Genomic DNA, 20,448 nt, shown 5'->3' with positions numbered 1-20,448 from the left:
AATAATATATTATGTATAACCTCGATATAGGCTATTAGTCCTAGTGAGGTTGATTATTATGTGAAAAATTATGCTTTACCTTATGTGAGTAAAACAGTGTTTAGTTTTCGGATATGTCCAGAAATATCCCATTTATTTGGATTTTATTGAGACCAAACAAAATCTTCAACTTTCCGACACAATCTTTAAGAAATGTAACAGTCAATATGCGAGAAGCCTGAAGGGTTAATATTTTACATAAAAAGAAATTGTGTAAATTTTATTAAAATCCATGCAAACATTAAATACCTAACATTAACTACAAAGAAAAAAAATCCAAATTCATTTCTTCAACAATATTTCTATAATTTCTTCCACAGTTTTGATATTTGCTCTTCCTTTGGTTTCTGCAGCCACAAGTCCTAAAAATGCTTTTATTACTTTAGTTTTTCCTGCTTTGTACGCTTTTACTTTGTCAGGATGATTTTTAATGACATTCAGACAAATTTTTTCTATTTTGCTTTCGTCATTGATTTGACTCCAACCATTTAGGTCGACAATCTGCAATGGCGTATTTTTATCACCTGTCACAAGTAAATGTATGACTTTTTTGCGGGTTTGATTATTAATGTAGTTGCTTTCGACGAGATCTATAAACTGGCCGAGAGTTTCAGATGTGAGTTCACACAAATCAAGATCAGCATTATTTTTGTTCAGAGATGTCAAAAGTTCGTTGATGAGGATGTTGACTATAGTTTTGGGTTTTCTCTGTTCATTTTTGACAATGTCTTCAAAGTAATTTAACAGTTTGGGTTCATTGACAATCTGAATGGCTTGCTCCGGGGTAAGGTGGTACACTTCCATCAATCTTTGCCTCGTTTCCGCTGGTAGTTCCGGGATGGATTTCCGGAGAAGCGGTACACAAACCAGATCTGGGTCCATCACTTCTGTCATATTTAACACCAAAGGAGGTAAATTTGGCTCCGGCATGTATCTGCAACAGCCAAAATAATATGTATTATTAAGAACAGACATTCAAACTCAAATACATAGACTTTTAATGTGACCAGTATGTGTGGGGGAGGTGAAGGAGAAGTAGAATATTGGTAAGTACCTACCTATTCAGTCACTAAGCGCACTTAAAGTGTAAAACACAAAACTGCCCTATATGTATAAGTGTTATATTATTATTGTAAGCAAAGCTAAGGCTATTTCACCTGAGTGATACGAAGAGTATTTTCAACTTTGTAACTAGGCACTTTTGACTTTATTATAATCTACTGACAAACAGATTAAACAGACTAACCATCCTCCTTTACAAGTGATCATTTATTTGGAATCCATTGACCTCCTCACCCCTCAACCTTCTATTCACACACTAAACTACAGGAATGTCGATTATAAAGAAGTGCACCTATATCTCTCCACGTTTAATTGGTCCCCTATTTGTGTGTCTACAAACGTAGAAGAAACTACAAATCTGTTTAATTCAATTGTATACCGACATCTATTATTAAACGAAAATATTGTTATCCAAAATGGGTAAGGACTGAACTAAAAAAATTCATTCATTGCAAAAAAATTGCTCACATCAATTTTAAATCCACCAACTCTATTGAATGCCATATTTTTTTAAAAAATGTTACTCAGATTATATCACAGATGTAGAGCAGACCATTAAGTCAAATCCAAAACCTTTTTGGGATTTATGTGAATTCTTTTAAAGAAAATAATGGCTCTCCTAGGTCAATGTATTCAGGGTGTAAGCATGCCGACAACGATCAAGAAATAGTTGACCTCTTTGCCGACTATTTCACAAGAGTTTATGAACGAAATAATGATAATGTTACTACATATATCTGAGTTTAAATATGCCAATGTAACTGATTTATCAACATGCTACATTTCTCTGGATTTCTTAAACAACTCTCTAGATTGCAAAAAAGGGTTCAGGTTCTGACAAAATTCCACCGGTTTTCTTTAAAGAATGTGTTCATTTTATTGCAGCTCTTCTTCAACATATATTTAATCTGTCTCTCCAAAGTGGAATATTTCCCAGTTCATAGAAACTTAGTCACTTAATACCTACATTTAAATCTGGGGATAAAAACAATGTTTTAAATTAAAGACCAATTTGTATATTGTCTACCATCCCTAAAATTTTTGAAAGTATCGTCTTAGATAAGATTGCTGTAAGGTTTAGGCATATTATTTCTCCAGAACAGCATGGTTTTGTAACTGGCTGATCAACCACAACCAATCTTCTATTGTATGAGCACTATATTTGTGAAGCTTTCACGTCTCGTACACAAGTAGATTCAATATATACTGACTTTTCAAAAGCCTTTGACAAAGTAAATATTAACATTCTTCTCGCAAAACTAAACGCACTTGGTATACGTGGATCATTCCTAAAATTGCTGAAAAGTTATCTCTGTAAGCGCGAACTCATGGTAAAATTGAATAATAAACTTTCATATAAATTTAAAGCAACATCAGGAGTGCCTCAAGGCTCTCATTTAGGCCCACTTCTTTTTATTATATTTATAAATGATTTATTTTGGTGCTACTTATAATGTTAAATTCATTGTATTTGCAGATGACCTGAAGCTTTTCAAGAATATAAAATGCTTAAATGATGCACTTATTCTTTAGAAAAATATAGATAGACTTGCCAGCTGGTATGAAATAAATAAATAATTTCTAAATGTGAAAGAATATTACCACATGTGTTTTTACGTTCACTGAATTGAATATCTACGTTGTATTCAATTAATAATAACGTAATTGTATTAGTAACATTCATTCAGCGAACTGCCAATACATATACAGACCTTTTCGATATATTTAAAACCTCTCCACCCTACATCAAAGCAAAAATAATTACTTTTTTATGTAACTGATATGTATGTTTTATGTTTGTTTATATGTGTATTAAGTTTGCGAAATATAGCTAACATGTGTCTGTATTATGTTTGTAAAATGACAAGTATTTATTGTACTGATATGTATTATATGTGTGTACTGTTATGTTATGTTATGTTATTTCTGTACGATGTTTGTAAATTTTTGACATGTATTATGTTTGTAAAATGACAAGTATTTATTGTACTGATTTGTTTTTTCTGTATGACGTTTTGTAAATTTTTGACATGTTTTTAAAAGCCTTATGGGAGTTTTCTTTTTAATAATAAAAAAAAATAAAAAACCGTTTTGGCAGTTTAGCAGGTGTTTCATATTGAAGAATTAAATTTTTTTTTTTTAAGTGCCTCATTTCCACTGCGATTTCTAGTCGCGCAATTAACCGTGGCAACCAAAAATCTAGTGCAAGTTGTTTAGTCGCAAGTGTGTGTACCTGAATTAGAAACAATCAGTTTTATTTTTACAACTGAACAATCGAACGACTAGAAATCGCAGTGAAGTCCAGGTCTAAAAATTGGATTCATATTTGGTCAATTTATTTTTAAAGATATTCAACTTATAAATCAGTCTCCTGGCATCCAGCTTTAATACATTCATTGACATAACAACTATTGACGTTGTTTAAAAACATTTTCTTTCAGATAGCCCCACCGGAAAAAGTTGCCCGCTGGCTGACGACCATGATAACAACTGAAAACAGCACTACCCTCCCGACACAATATGTACCGGCCCTTTAAAACAGCCCTGTCTGTTTTGCTGCACCCTGTCTATTCGTGTCACAATGCGAAGACTTCTATACTATTTCCATTGACTTCACTATAAACACACGTGTCGTATGACAAAACAATTGGATCGTCTGAAACCATAGTGAACTAACTCACTTTTTGCAGTTTTTGAGTTAGTGCTTGAAATGAGGGCTCCAAATCATAATCTACCTTTGCCAGAGAGAACCATGTTGATTGACCAATCATAGATAGTTTTTTAGCACGGTGAACCAATCAGAAACGAGCATTCTTCCATTAGTTCTCAAGCCACACTAAACTAACTCAGTATCCAACATGGCTTCCTACATGACAGGTCGCGCGTCGGTCAGCAGAAATGATGACTTTTCAGAGTGTTCCATGTCAGATTTCAGTGAATTGTCAGATGACAATGATAAAACTTATGTTCCTAGTGATTCAGAAGGTAAGTCTATTTGAATAATTACTAGTATTTGGAAATAAATGTTATTTTGAACTGGGATCGTTCTTAGCCACTCCAGTCTTCAACCAAAGTAAACTAAGTAGCAAAATCATGATAACTTTCAATATTTTGATAAATAAATAAAAAATCATGTTTTTGTTGAGTACTGCAGATTGTGTTTATTATTAAGCATTTATAAGTTGAATAATAATTTTGGAAAGCTCAGGTTAAGTGCAATAAAATTCACACTTTAAAAGTTAGTTCAGTATGGTTGAATCAATGTAGGGGAAACTTGAAACAACATGATACAGAAGGCTGCTGTATTTGATGGTTAGAGATAGTGTAGGGTTGAATTAAAGACTAAAATAAGTGAAATTCGCCATTCATAATAATTATTTTGTTTTTCAGATCGCATTTGCGCTGAAAATTCTCCTCATGCGGGACGTGAACTCACCGAAAATGCTGAAAATAGTGAGACTTCTTCCCCGGAGGGAAACGCATTGCCACTGCCAACTAATGCCGTTTTACACGAAGGGGCAAAAAAAGTGAAAAGCAAGTATGCTGATGCTGCGCAGTGGCGAAAAAATTTAAGGAAAAAGCACCGAAATTCGGCAGAAGAATACACTTCATCCAAAGGAAAGGTTATGACGGGCAAACCTTTTATCGATTATAAATGCACTTGTAGACGTAAGTGCTACAATTTTCTAAGTACTGCCAACAAAAAGGCATGTTATGACAGATTTTATGTGCACGGGTCTTGGGATTCCCAAACTGCATTTCTTGCTGGTTCTGTGAAGACTACCAGTGTGAAACAACGAGTTGGTGTGAAAGGATTGGCATCTAGAAGACAAGAGTCAAGGGCGTATTATTTAAAGGGGGACCAAAAGGACATTCAGGTGTGCAAACTGATGTTTTTGAATACCTTACGGATTGACAGTGCTCGTGTGCATCGAGCTCTTGTAAAAGGTAGATCCGGAAAGTTAACCGATAACAGGGGGCGCCATGTGCCAGGAAATAAACTTGATGCTGCCACTGAAAAACTCGTTCACGACCACATTAAAAGCTTTCCTCGCTACATCAGTCACTACACGCGTATCAAAAACCCCAATTGCAAGTATCTGCAGCCAGGGTTAAACCTATGCATGATGTACAGGTTGTATTGCGATGATTGCAAATTCAAAAACAATAAGCCAGTAAGTCAATCATCATACGAGAGAGTTTTTCGTAGATCTTTTAATCTCAAGTTCAAGACACCACAGAAGGATACATGCAAGACTTGTGATAGCCTTAATGTGCAAATAAGGGCAGAAGAAGGAAAACCTTTGTCAGAACAAGACAAAGACAAAATGAACAAGTTGAAAGCAGACCTTGCTCTTCACCACGCCCGTGTTGAAGCTACGCAGACTTCCAAAAAAAATGATATAGTGCTTGCAAAAAAAGGAGAAATTGAAATGCTGACTTTCGACCTACAGAAAACTTTGCCAATACCCAAGATATCTACAGGTGAAGCATATTATAAGCGTCAGCTCTCAGTTTATAACCTAGGAATGCATGAATGCAAGAATGATAAGGCTACTATGCATGTTTGGCACGAAGGACTTGCTTCTCGTGGGCCAAACGAAATTGCATCATGTCTTCTAAAATACTTAGCATCTAACGAAATTAATTCCAACCACCTTGTGCTCTGGTCCGACTCTTGCGGTGGACAAAACCGGAACATCAAGATGGCAGCAGCAATAATGTACATTGTTCAGAGAGATGACAACCCAATCGACATTATAGAACACAAATTTCCAGTGCCAGGACATAGCTTCCTTCCTAACGACAGCGATTTTGGGGACATTGAAAAACATCTAAAGTATCACAAAAATGTGTATTCCGTGGAAGATTACAACGCTATTATTCGTGAATGTCGACCACGAAAGCAATCCTTTGAAGTCTCGACGATGATCCCTGAAAATTTTGTCTCTACCAAACCGATTTTATCATTTCTCACAAACAGGAAAAAAACCACTGTCGCTAACAAAAAAATGAAAGTAGAATGGTTAAAAATGCGTTTAATATGTGTTGTGAAATCAAGACCAGGCATTTTGAAGTTCAAGTACACTCTCAACGATGCAGTTGAATTCTATGAAGTGAACCTCAATAAGCGACTCCGGGGAAAACCATTCAATGTTAGCAAGGTAGTTTTAACCCAACTGTACCCTGCAGGAAATCGAATCGCACAAGCAAAGAAGAATGACATAATGTCACTATTAAAGTATGTTCCACCGATTCATCACCCATTTTTTGAAGCATTGCGTACAAAAGAAGAATCAGGAAATGCAAGTGATGAAGATGTTGATGGCCTAGAACTTGCTTCAGACGACGAGTTTTTCGAAGAATGAACTTAGTTCACTTAATGTATGCAATGGAAGAGATTAGTCACATAATATAACCAGCCAGAGTGCACTAACTTTGAACTAACTTACCGAAGTATTCAACCAGAGTGAACTAACTTTTTTAAATGATTTTTAATTGATATGTTAAATATGCTGGAATAATAAATATATGTTCAAAACTCAATCTAAGCCTTTATCTTAAATTTAGGTCACAATTTAGTTCCATAGTGATGGTGGTATTTACACAGCATTACCAAACGCAAAACCATCGTTTTCTCAAATGTAAGTTTTTTGACTTAGTTCTATATGGTTTAAGACGATCCAATTGTGATGGCATATGTCATATCACAAACCTCTGTTTTCCTGCAAAGGGTCCGTCAATGTGTTCAAAAACCGGCCACCCTCAAGAGTCTTATATTTTCAATTCTTGGTGACTCTCTCACACTTCCAAAACCAGAAGTTTATTTCAGGTCGTCGGTCCTTCACTTACTATTCTTCCTCTACTTTATACTTCTATCATTATAAACTATAATGATGGAATATTTTATATTTTGTATTGACTATATTTTTTTCATCCTTGTCCTTTCTTAAATAATAAGATTTTATATAAGTCCCATTTTCTAAAAACTGAATGTCACCCTATCTGTCTTTATTATCTACTTTGCTTCTTCTTTTGAATAATGATTAATGATTAGTTATGGTTCAAATATTGTTACGATATACTGTCAAATTACCCATCTGGTAACACATCTAATAGTTATTTTTTCTTTAATTTTGAAATATTTTGTGTTTGTATGTAGAATTACTTTATGTTTGTGATTACTCTTATGTTTGCTTCACTTAAATGTAAATTGTTAACCTCGATATAGGCTTAGTCCTAGTGAGGTTGATTTTTATGTGAAAAAAAGTGTTTTATGTATAGTGAGATGCAATAAATAAATAAATAAAAATAAAAGGAAGATGTTGCTTGTGTAATGATGCAGGACTAAGTTATCTTCTCCTAGTAAAACTAGGAGAGGATAGCTCTAACAAAGCAGTCATTAGAATTAGATTCATTCACCTATCCTCCTTTGTGATGCATTTGTGATAATTAATATATTTCAAAATAATACCTGTAGTCTTGTTGAACTTCCTTGTCTCTCATGGCCAGGGTGGCCTTGAGGAGAGCGTCCCAGGTCATGGTTTGGTTGACGATGGTGCCTCCGGCCTCCAGGACTGCCACCTGCCGCGCCGCCTCGTACTTTATGGCACCTGCCACACCGCGAACAGAACCTATATTCTTTATCTGTTCAAATAAAAACAAAATAAGCACTATCTAATGTGATTCAATATCATGTAACGCTGGAAATATATGGACTGGTACAAAATCGAATTGACGGTTTCAAGCAATTACTTCTAACTTCTAATGCCTAAGTGGCTTTGATATTTAATTTTAAAGTCGTATTTAGAAGAATAAATTCGTAAAAGGAATTAATTTGTGTTTAGACTGTTTAATATCAGAATTGGCACTATTGGCTAATCACATGTGCGAGAGAAGTTACTTGCCACAGATGCATTGATGGTTTTTAATATACCAAACACTTGCGTTTTTATCATGAATGAATACATAAATATGTATTCATGTTTTTTATTTGGATTGCTTTCATTTGAATTTAACTTCAAGGTGCCAAACCCCGAAGTGGTGAATTAGTATGATTCTACCGCAGTTCATGACTTCTTAATCTACATAAACAGGTGTGAATACAGTTCCACAGAGTTGTTCATCTGTTGTTCTGCTGGGTTGTAAGATTGCCCTGATTATAACAACTCTCCGACAGGAGAGAGCACCAGAAGAATATTGTACAAATTCAATTATTTCAACATAAGAAGAGAAATACCTCGGTGCGTGTCCCAAAGCTCTCTCCAGCCAGATTGACAGACACATTGGCATCCACCCGCAGGGCCCCCTCCTGCATTCGTCCACTGCAGCAGCCCAGCCGCATGAGGATAAGCACCAACTCCCGCACCAGCGAGGCTGCCTCCTCTCCATCCTACATAGTCAATGTTAGGTATAATTCACAGAGTTCTGATCTATTCTTGTTCCATTGCAGTGAGCTATGGAACTGGCGGAGAGTGAAAATAGGATGAATAGAGTAGAATCCCTGAAATGTAATTTGTGGTAACCGAATTACAAATGACGAGATCCTAAAAGAATGTAATTCCAACGTAAGCATGAAATCGGTGTCTTCTTACTAAGAAACAAATCAAAGTTTAGTCCACTCAATTATGTAAATACAGTGAAATCTCTAACTATAGTTTTTGAAGGGACTCATTGAAAAAAACAACGTCTACAAATGCGAGAAAACAATGTATGCAGGTATATAGAAAAAAGCTACATTCATACAAATGTCATAACATTTGGCTGAGCTGTCTAAAAACCATAAAATATTTTGTTGTTTTACGCTCGTTTCTGAATCAAGACCCCTCAAAAACAAATTAAAAATATTCATAGTCATCCATGTCTGGTTGCTTGCATAATATTTTACAGGTAAAGTTTTTGTATTCTAAAAACACCTAGGCTTCAGCGATTTGCCAATGACGAGGGGCTCGCGTATGTCAGTTCGGTCGCTGTTGATGCAAAATAAAAGGGAGATCTTCTCTTTCGACCCTTTACCATTGTGGCAGTGTGTACCTTTCTAGTTAAATATTTTCCACACATTAAAAAGATTGCAGCTGTGTTTGAATGTCTAATGACTAATGTCAAAAATTTCGAATGTTCCGCTCATTGTTTACGAGTACCATTAATATGAACCAAACATTTATTTACGAAATATGGTTTTGCATGCTCATATTTTGAAAAACAATTGATCGAGTAAAATATAGTACAAAGACTGCAGGCTTAAAATGATTAATGCGGTAAAACAATGCTCAGAAGAAAGATCGACGCAATATATTTGAGGAACGTTTGATCGAGATTTCACTGTGAGAAAACCATTTATAACTTCAATCTGAGAAACCTAAAAGTAAGCAAGATCTCCGTAAGTAATACAGAATGTTGGCTCTCCACACATTGTTAGTGGAGGAATCTGGTTCATCAGAACAATTGGAGTAAAGATCATAAATGCAAAGAACTTTTTCATACCTCTAAGTCTGGTTCAAATACGATTTCAATCAGTGGTGTACCGGCCCTGTTGAGGTCCACCAAGGAGCGCCCCAGTTCCGCATCGTGCAGAGACTTGCCGCTGTCCTGTTCCAGCTGGATCTGTTTTATAGTGGACGACTTTGTGTAAGGCTTCAACCCCGACTGGAACACCTAAAGCAGGTGAAGGGTTAATAACGGTCATCTTGTTATGCTTGACTGCTGATCACCATTTGATCAAAAACTAATGATCAGAATCAGCATTTAACAGCGAGCATTCAAATTTCAAAACTTAATATACTCAACACAACAAAATAGCACTGATCGTTGATTTGATGTTCACCAATGTGATGGAGTTTGAAACACATAAAAATGCATTATGTTCCATTTCCAGTTGAAAAATAATTGATTCTCATTGTTATCTAACAGTGTATTTAGGTAAATATTTCCCAAACCGCCGCATTTCTAATAGGCACAAATTATTTATTTATACGCCTAAGAAGGCTTTTACATATAAGTGATACATGATGAAGTGTACACAGGAGAATATCTATATTATATAGAAGATAGATTTTTCTGACCGACTTGACTGCAAAATCAACTGTCCAACTTCTGGGAGTTTATATGGATTCAGACCTTTCGTTAAAAGTCAGGTTAGAGTCAAGGCTGTTAGCACGGGGTTCTTCTACCTAAGACAACTTAAGTCAGTTCATAGGAACCTTTCAACAGAGGCAACTAAACTACTTGTGAACTCATATATAGTATCACGTCTTGATTATTGCAACGGCATCTATGTATTTCTTCCTAAATGCCAAACTGGTAAACTACAATCAGTGATCAACACTGCAGCAAGTCTAATCACCGGGGTACCCAAGGTTTCGCACATTTCAGAACACCTCCGAAATCTTCACTAGCTGAAATGTCCTGAAGGGATCCAGTACATGTTATGCTGGATGGTGTTTAAAGCTATCAACGAAATGGCGCCACCGTATATTTCTGAGCTATGCATTCCGGAAAATACTGGTCTGAGGCAGTCAACTCTTGAACAGCGACATCATCGCAATTGGAAAGCTGAAAGAGCCTAAGCCAAATCCGAACACTAAGTTTGGTGATCGTGCATTCTGAGTATCCGGCCCTAAGGCTTGGAATAAAGATTTCCTATAGAATCGAGATGTATAACCAGCCCAACAGAATTTAGATCCAAATTAAAAACTCACTTTTTCAGACACTCATTTCCATAAATCCGTCATTCTATCCAAATATTACTTTTTTTTCCTATTTTTTATACTGTAATTGTTGATACACACACATAAATTCTCTGGTGATTCCGTTCAACTACTCATGATAAAGTCAAAATGCTATTGACTTGCCTACCTATGGACAATATTAGTGGGAACATAACACGTCAACCGGTTTAATTGTTGGCAGATGAATCATCTAAATACGGTAAAGATTGACAATTAATTTCATTAATTCATTTAAGATACATATGTATACTTTTCTATAAATCCAGCTAAACCATTGGGCGAAGTTTGCACCCATGTTCTAAAATCAATTATGAAACACCCTAATATTGTAGAACTTCCTTCTTCTTCTGGCACTAGTAAAATTAGAAAGAGTATTTATCGAAGTATGTTTGCTGTAAGTTTCTACATAAGTAAATATATATGTCATTAAGACAGTAGTTAAAGGTCTTAGTCGTAAGTCACTAGCTATAAGTCTTATATGTAAGTCACTAGTTTTAATTCAGTAGTTTTAGTATTTATTATTTAATAAATATATTTGTACAGCGCCTTTGAGGTGATTTTTCACGAAAACGCCGCTATATAAATTAGCCAAATATTATTAATAAGATGAAAACAGTATGAAGACGTAATCCATTATAAAATAGGTACAAAATAGATCTATGAATACACAAATTTAAAACTGTGATTACAAGTATAGTGAAAAATAAATAATAATAAAACTAAATATGAAACAATATTAGTAAAACGTAACAGAAACATAAAATAAAAAGTAAACTATAAAAATACTACATACAAGACAAATCACTAAAACTACATTACCAACATTACCAGATTATGGTAATTACACTTTGTTTCAACTTAATTACTACGAGAAACAACGATTTACATGGGGATAGATGGTAATAGATGCATTATAATTACATTTTCATTTAAAATTCACCTTATAAAATTATTTATTTGTCGCCATTTGGAATTTTGGATGGAGTGACACTTGGGTTAGTTTTGTTTCAACCTAAGTACGCATAAATTACTTAATTAACCCAAACTAAGAATAAGAATAGGCCAACCTCCAACTAACATAGACTGTGAACAAACTTCATTTAATTGCCAATGCGAACATTTAGAAAGGGTAAAACAAATAAAATATCTAGGGGTTATTATTGATACACACTTACGCTGGACTGACCACATTACTTTCATCACTAATAAACTAAAACGAGTCATGTACCTAATGAAGTCCATCAAAAACATTTTCCCTCTAACAATACTCAGATCCATATATTTTTCACTGTGTCAATCCATTGCCACATATGGAATACTAGCTTGGGGAAGTGCTACAAGAATGACAATAAGGAAGTTGAGTGAAAAATATTTTGACTTATAAAAAATATGTTCATGTAGATCAAAAAATATCGATTCTAAATATATTTCTATATTTCTATATTATTATTCTTAGAATTAGTTAAACATTCTTGAAAAAGCATTAAATAGCAATAAACTGAATACGCTCCACGATTGGTCGAAAGAATTCTGACGTCACATGTGTCGTGGCTTGTACGTACAACGGATCACCGCAATGTCTATGGTGCATCTCTTTCTATTACATGAGAGATGGTCGGTTTAGATGAGAGAGGTGTATAGGCCAAACGTTTATTTGGATTTGTCAAATATATGTACGTATTTGTTGTTATTATTATATGAAATGGATTTCTAAAGATACATATTCGTATAGTGCTTTATAATAATATGTTGTTTATTGCATCGCTTAGAAGTTTTTATTATTATTAGGATCCGGAATCGCGGTGGCTTTTTGAAGAATTCCAGGGCCGCTCATTATTAAAGGCAAAACAATTAAATTATCGTTATTCAACGGGTTAAATTCGTTTTAAACATACTGTCCTTTTGCAGCTGCATATAGTATACATACTAGAGGCTTGGTCTGAACAAATTCTCAATTTTACATTATTTTTTAAAGAAATTAATTTTCATACGGGGAATAACCACATTTTTGTGCCTAAATATATACTGAATGTTTTGTGATATCGATTGTATTTTTTTTATGAAATACTAGCGCCTGCCCTGCATGCGTTGCTATACCATTCAAAGAAAGAGTGATAATCCCTACGTGTCCTTACCCATGCGTCCCCGTTCCACTTGAAGTGAAATAACACAAAAGTGCGCTATATAAATGTCATGTTATTATTTTTATTCCCTTTCCCTTGTTACCCCTCCCCTTCTCGCCCTGCTTGTTTTGACACTAACCGCGCGCAACACTAAAATTTAACAAAGTTTCATCACAATAGGATGAATGATACAGAAAAAAGGGAATTTTTATTAAAATTTCATAACGCAGAGCTCACCATTATTTACAGAAACCTTTCCTAGCATCCACACAACTGGCCAAAGTTTCATTGCTATAGGAAGAATGGTATAGGAAAAAAATTATACACACTTAATAATGCCAGAGCTCACTTTTATGTATAGAAACCTTTCCAGGCGTGTGCACAACAACTTGCACAACAACTCGCCAAAGTTTCATCGCAATCAGATGAATAGTATACAAAATAAGGGAATTTTATACAAATTTCAAAACACCAGAGCTCACCATTATATATAGAAACCTTCTCTTGCATCCACACAATAACTCACCAAATTTTCTTTGCAATCGGATAGGAAACAATGGATTTTATGCACAAATTTTATGTTGCCAGAACTCACTTTTAGGTACATAGAAACCTTTCCAGGTGTGTGAACAACAAATCGCCAAATTCAGACATCCAAACGTACATTGATTTTTATATACACGGTGTCCGGAAACTCGTAGTACAAGCGGGAAACTGGAGAATCTACACCACATGGGGAACCCAAAAAACATAAAGTTTTTTGATTTGAGCATTTTCAAAAAAAAAAAAAAACCAAAAAAAAATATTTTTCGGCTATTTTAGGGTTAAAGTTTTTTCTGGTGTTTAGGGTTGAATAACAGATGTTTTAACCCTGCAGAGCAGAAATATTTTATGATTACACCGGGTTAAATGAAGGGTGATTTCAAAATAATGCTTCAAATCCGAGTTTCTTCATTTGTTTTACTTTCAAATAGTTTTAATTAGTTGGGTACTTTGATCTTCAGTAATAATTTATAAGAATTTGATTAAAAAAAAAAAAAAAAAAAAAAAAAAAATCAACTTCAAACTCGATTTACTCGGTAACGAAAGCTCAAATAAAAAAAAAAATATACTACAAAATCGACTCCAAATGTGATGTAGATTCACCAGTTTCCCGCTTGTACTACGAGTTTCCGGACACCCTGTATATAGAAAATATGAAATCAAGGTTAAAATTAAAATTAAAAAATATTAATATAGACAATCCAGTTTCGTTGTTGATATCACTATATCACTATATAGGTCAGCTACTGTGATTCAACTACGGTATACAAAATTTGAGTTTATGTGGAAAGGTTTATATCAATTACACTAAAATAATATTATATGGCGTACTGCTCTTTGTCCTTTTTGTGGTAAAAATGACTTTACTTGACTTGTTAACTGAAGCTCAGCACAGGAAAGATGAAATCTGATACTTTTGTTTATCGTATCACGTAGGCAATCGATAATAATAATTTCGTCTTTTTCTATTCAATGAACAAAATATGGGAAAGAAAAGAGACAATAGTATCGGTATGTCTTACTTTAAAACAAATATTTTTAAACGACAAGCCGATAGAAAATATTTCATTTTTTAGAAATTAGTTACGAATTATGGCCGCGTTTATAGTACCTTCAATTAATCTAATAAATAAGTGGATAAAACCCCATCCTGTGTAGCAGTCATTTCCTGCCCGCTACAGAGTTTTAGCAACATTCAGTGCCCATCTCTAATTTACAGCTGCTAGCTATGGCAACTCTGCAACTATGGCAACTCGGCGACAACGAGGGACGGGCTCACGGTCAAGACGAGGAGCTCGAGAATTCAGTATTCAACTGGCTGCGCTTCCGGAACATCGCTTAGCAGGGAAGACACGAACTCCGCCATGAGCTGACAATTTACAAACGGTGATGACGCCGCAGTTTAATAATTTTACCTTTGGTCATCCTTCGTTCTGCATATAAATATAGCTTTGCCTACCGCATCGCTTGGCGCCCATTATTACTTATCATCAGGTTAGTTTTTACATTAAATGTCACCATCCATTTGTCGCTCTCATTGCAATTTTTAAATTTCCAATCGTGCATTCAACCTTCGGCTGATGCACACGCCTGAGATATTTGTCATTAATTAAAAGAGTTCTCATGTTATTTAAAAGATGTAGTAATAAATGTTGTATTTTGGAATTCATTTTCTCCTTTCTTTTATTCACTACACTTATGTTACAACATTTCCTGAGGTAATCATGCCCTTCACCTTATAATCTCGTTTCAATACCGCCCAACGTGGCAATAACCTTCGTTTCACCTGAACTAAAATTTGATTGTGGGGTGATTTATTGTGACGTGTGTGATATTTCTTTAAAATAATAAAAAAAATATACAGTAACTAAGCACGTTTCAAGCAGAAATCATTTGATAATGAAGACAAATGATAAGTCTAAAACAGATTTATATTTTGATTTAGCTATGTTGTAATATCCCATGGACAAAAGTAGACAATTTTAATTTCCGTCTTTTTTTTCGAAATATTTTTGTTGTAAATGTTCGACTATGAATCTTCCGAGTGAATCTACTCTCCGAAAAGTGTATTTAAATAAAGTGTTTTGTAGTGAAATTAACGATATCAGAAAAAAAATTAGGACATTCATATATATGGGCGACAGTTGATGAAACGACCGATAAGTTTGGACGCAATATAGCTAATCTGGTCGTAAAACTACTAGGAGACATTGTAACTCGGTTATATTTGATTGCTAGCAAGGTTTTACCAAAAACCAATGCCGAAACCATAAAGGATTTTGTAAAAAACAGTTTAATTTTTTTGTGGCAGAAATCTGCAGTCAATAACTTCGAAAAACTTTTAATTTTTAAAACAGACTCTGCCCCTTATATGCTAAAAGCCGGATGCGAACTTAAAGATGTTTTTCCCAATATGATACACTTTACCTGTTTGGCTCATTCACTAAATCTAGTCGCTTCAACTGTGCGGGATAAATATAAAAAAGTGGATGATCTTATTTCCTGTGTTAAAAAAATATTTTTGAAAGCACCAACAAGAGTAGACATATTTAAAACCATGATTCCAGATATTGCACTACCACCAGAGCCTATATTAACGCGTTGGGCAACTTGGCTCAAAGCTGCTGTTTACTATGGTCAACATTTCGAAAAAATAAAAAGTGTAGTTTCAATTTTAAATGAAAAGGACGCTGTGGCAATAGCTAAATTATTGTTTGAAGATGCGAGTATTAAGGGTGACCTAATTTTTATAATGGAATATTTCGGAACAATTCCAAATGCTTTTAAAAAACTCGAGGATCCTAAGCTTTGTCGTCGAATTGTTCGAAATTATAGATGAAATAAGTACTCTTTTATCGTGGAGCAATGAAGAGTGGGCAGAAAAAAGATTCTATGCCATATTAAATAGAAACCCTAGCTACGATAAATTACGGAGCATTAGTGAAAATTTAAATGTTACCATCGATTCAACACAACTCTATAAATTTGCTCCACTGACATCTGTCGATGTTGAACGATCATTTTCTATATATTATATGAGTGGATTTTTGAAAATAGGTATAATTTATCACCAGAAAATATGGAATGGATTCTTATACTATATTATAAAAATAATGTTGACGTCAAAATGAATTAATCCTGCATCATGTACAATGTACATTCTGTTCGAATTCACAACAGGTAAGTATTAAATAAAGATATTATTAATAAGAGGTGTGAAAGTTATTTCTAATAGGCTTCTCCGAGAAAACTTTTCTATATGTAATTATTTTTATTAAGTCAATAGAGTTTTATTGTTGACAACATACTTGACTCCTGGCATACTAAAACTGGAAAGAGGTCTATAAATAAGTGTTTCATAAGTAGGTAATTATTTTTCCCTTGAGTACAGCACTGGTAAAGCCACCGCGTTGCCGGATCCTAATTATTATACATGTCACATTACATGTGATTACACTTCAGGCCTCCACGCAGAAAAGTCTCACAGTGAACTGGGCTGTAAACCGTTATTTTACTTTTGGTCTTTACTTTTCTGCGCGGCGGTCAACAAATAGCGTCTTCAATACCGTGCCGGGCGGGAGAAGCAAATATTCTAACTTAAAATATTAATTTAACTATGAAATCTTAATCAATTTTCTTGTTTTTTTTAATAACATCAATTCTAATAGACGGTTAACATTGGTAAAAAAAATTACTGGAATTCCTTATTGAAGAATTAAATTTTTTTCCATACAAAATGTTTAAGCGACGTGGTTCTCACAGTTTGAATGACGTCACACCCACACCCCGCCTCTTACCGCTCGGATTCCGCTCGTTTTGGCGGGCTTAATAAAATTTAAGCTTTGAGAATTAATTTAATTATGAAAACAGACTTAAAAAAAAAAAAAAAAAATATCAGTATTTAAGTTTGAACATTGATAAAAAAAATTTTAAAAAAAGACTCAACTTCCTTATTGACCCAATTCAAAGGGCGATAATTAAAATAATCTTAAGAGTACCATTCGACACAGAATCAAGCGAAATTTACAAAACATTAGAAGTCTTGTCAATAAGACAACTTTATGCCAAATCTGCATTACTACACCTCCTCCAACACAAACTCCATATTCCAATTCAAACAAAAACCTCGTTAAAAACCAGATACTTAACAAATAAAACACTAAACATACCAATAACACACACCACACACGGACAAAGACACTTTCAATACTACGCTACTAAACTGTTTAATTGTATGCCCATTACTCTGAAGCAACTACTAACTACAAATACATCCGCAAACATTCACAAAAAACATTTCACATCCTGGATCAACAACCAAGATATTTTATTTTTTCAAAACATAATAACTCCAAACCAAACATAACTAAACCATAAAAAGTGTATAATAAATAAACACGTTTTTCGAGATTTTACCAACTATACTCACACTTACAATACAAATATATGCACTCACATATATGTTAATATATATTAATATATTTTTTTACATATTTATTATGAATATTCAATTTACAAAAACCATTAAAATTTTATGAATATTCAATTTACAAAAACCAAAAAAAAAAAACAAATTAAAATTAAAACTTATAAAAAATAAAAACTTTCTTCTACAACACATAAATACTTGTCACACCTATACAAAACCACGTAAACACCTCAGCACAGGTTCTCCTAGTGAGGTGTTCACGAAACACCCACAATATCACTCACATACAGTTTCACCTTCTCAAACCTACCTTACACACAACATATTATAGTTATAAGTTTGAAATATATCATGTACAAATATAAATAATTATGTGAACACAGTAAATATTATATAGAAATAAATAAAAAAATAACTTATTTTTAGCAATAGTTAGTTGTTCATGGTAATAACTGTTGAAACAAAGTGTAATTTCCGTAATCTGTGCCTAAAAGTGCGGCGCTTAGGGATGTATATATACAGGGTGTCCGGAAACTCGTAGTACAAGCGGGAAACTGGTGAATCTACATCACATTTGGAGTCGATTTTGTAGTATATTTTTTTTTGATTTGAGCTTTCGTTATCGAGTAAATCGAGTTAGAAGTTGATTTTTTTTTTTTTTTAATCAAATTCTTATAAATTATTACTGAAGATCAAAGTACCCAACTAATTAAAACTATTTGAAAGTAAAACAAATGATGAAGAAACTCGGATTTGAAGCATTATTTTGAAATCACCCTTCATTTAATCCGGTGTAATCATAAAATATTTCTGCTCTGCAGGGTTAAAACATCTGTTGTTCAACCCTAAACACCAGAAAAAACTTTAACCCTAAAATAGCCGAAAAATATTTTTTTTTGTTTTTTTTTTTTTTTTTGTGAAAATGCTCAAATCAAAAAACTTTATGTTTATTTGGGTTCCCCATGTGGTGTAGATTCTCCAGTTTCCCGCTTGTACTACGAGTTTCCGGACACCGTGTATATATTTTTTAATTTTTTATTCCAGATCTCAGAGAGGGTGGTGCAATCCCACGAGCTCCATATATAATTACCTGTTTTTAAATTAAAACAAGTATATAAACCGTGTCCAATTTTCCTGTATAAAAATGCCTAGGTACTTACTTGAAACTCTAGTTTCCCATCCTGCGCTATGGGTGCTCGCTGTTGTGTAATTTGATACCCAGCTGGAAGATCTGCATAGAAGTAGTGCTTCCTGTCAAACGTAGATACTTTATTGATGGTGCAGTCAAGCGCAACAGCTGTCATCACAGCCGCTTCCACACACCGCCTGTTAAGGACGGGCAGAGTCCCGGGAATGGCAGCATCAAAGGGAGAAACGCAATTATTCACCAGTGCTCCAAATTCTGTTTGCGCCCCTGAGAAAAGTTTAGAATTCGATGAAATTTGAGCGTGAACTTCCAAACCTACAACAGTTTTCCATTCTTTTGCTTTTGCCTTTGCTGAAGAACTCTGGAGTTTCCTACCGCAAAGATTGAAATGTTTACAATAACAAGATTTTGAAAGACCAGTTAAAATATTATTAATCATATTGTTGATATTTGTGTTTATCAATTGTTTTGCATTTTTTTTACTTCGCAAAGAAATTATTGCAAAGGTAAGAGGTTATTTCTTTATTTTGACAAGTCAACTGCCAATATTTGACAGTAGTGGCCAGTATTGCCAGATGCATTTTTTTGTACCTAGGTTTTTGGATCATTCCTCTATGTGAGTAGTTTATTTATGCATCCATGGTAATGGTCCAAAAAACGAGCTTATGTTACTAACGGCTTTTTTTATAAATAGATACAATTACTTTTTGTGTGAACCCACCTCACTAGGCTGAGACTGCTCCGGAGACTTTTATTTTAATTACATTTGTTGAATATGTGTGGAAAAAAAACTTTTTTATGTACCCATCACTACCTATGTACGATTTGAATTCATATATTCAAAAGGTTCATTCGACGGTGAATTAGTAGATCAAACCGGCCTGGCTCGGCCCAGTCGTGTAATTTTCGATAATTTGGACCGCGTCCAAATATTTCCGAGTCAAATGGCGCCGCATATGTGCCGCATGGACCTAAACAGAGCAATAGTGCAATTTTGTACCAATGGTATTGAAGCCAAATCTAGGGTGAGGGGAAATTGCCTGGCAGCCATCTTGTATGACCAACTTTTGAACTGATTTGTATGCAAAGTGGTACACAACGAACTATTATTATTTTATATGAAAATGAAACACTTTGTTTACACCATTTTAAAATTAATACTAATCTACACGTTTCAATGCCAAATATTATTATTTAATTTTTGTCTTGTTAATGCAGTTATAACAACTTATGATTATTTTCATTAAAAAAAAAAAAATTGGAGGCGGGTTTAGGTACCGCCGCCCCAATAATCATTTATTGAATGGTTCTTGGGGCGGCGAACAACCTTGGGACCATAGGTTACCCCAAGTGAATATCTACGTTTTGTGATTTAGC

The 20,448-nt window shown here is 34.3% G+C and overlaps 1 protein-coding gene across 1 annotated transcript; it reads right to left on the bottom strand.

Annotated features, from left to right (window-relative positions):
- Positions 1–41: 41 nt before the first annotated feature.
- GatB (glutamyl-tRNA(Gln) amidotransferase subunit B, mitochondrial) lies at positions 42–19,619 on the bottom strand. The gene is made up of 5 exons (XM_089638604.1): positions 19,085–19,619; positions 9,586–9,756; positions 8,342–8,494; positions 7,577–7,749; positions 42–973 (listed from the first exon to the last, which is right to left on the bottom strand). The coding sequence occupies exons 1-5, from the start codon at positions 19,508–19,510 to the stop codon at positions 322–324; spliced, it is 1,575 nt and encodes a 524-aa protein (XP_089494730.1). The 5' UTR covers positions 19,511–19,619; the 3' UTR covers positions 42–321.
- Between the last annotated feature and the right edge of the window lie 829 nt (positions 19,620–20,448).

Source organism: Hesperophylax consimilis, chromosome 13 (assembly GCF_061612785.1).
Source record: "Hesperophylax consimilis isolate HC1 chromosome 13, BYU_Hcon_1.0, whole genome shotgun sequence".
In the NCBI taxonomy this organism is placed as follows: Eukaryota; Metazoa; Arthropoda; class Insecta; order Trichoptera; family Limnephilidae; genus Hesperophylax; species Hesperophylax consimilis.
This window is presented reverse-complemented; position numbering and strand designations above follow the sequence as displayed.

Bases quoted from the DNA above. Each gene is read 5' to 3' on its own strand.
- GatB (XM_089638604.1), bottom strand. From the start codon at position 19,510: ATGATTAATAATATTTTAACTGGTCTTTCAAAATCTTGTTATTGTAAA. The intron at 8,495-9,585 runs GTATGAAAAAGT...TTGACTATGTAG, and splicing joins TATTTGAACCAGACTTAGAG to GATGGAGAGGAGGCAGCCTC. The intron at 7,750-8,341 runs GTATTTCTCTTC...TTATTTGAACAG, and splicing joins GCTTTGGGACACGCACCGAG to ATAAAGAATATAGGTTCTGT.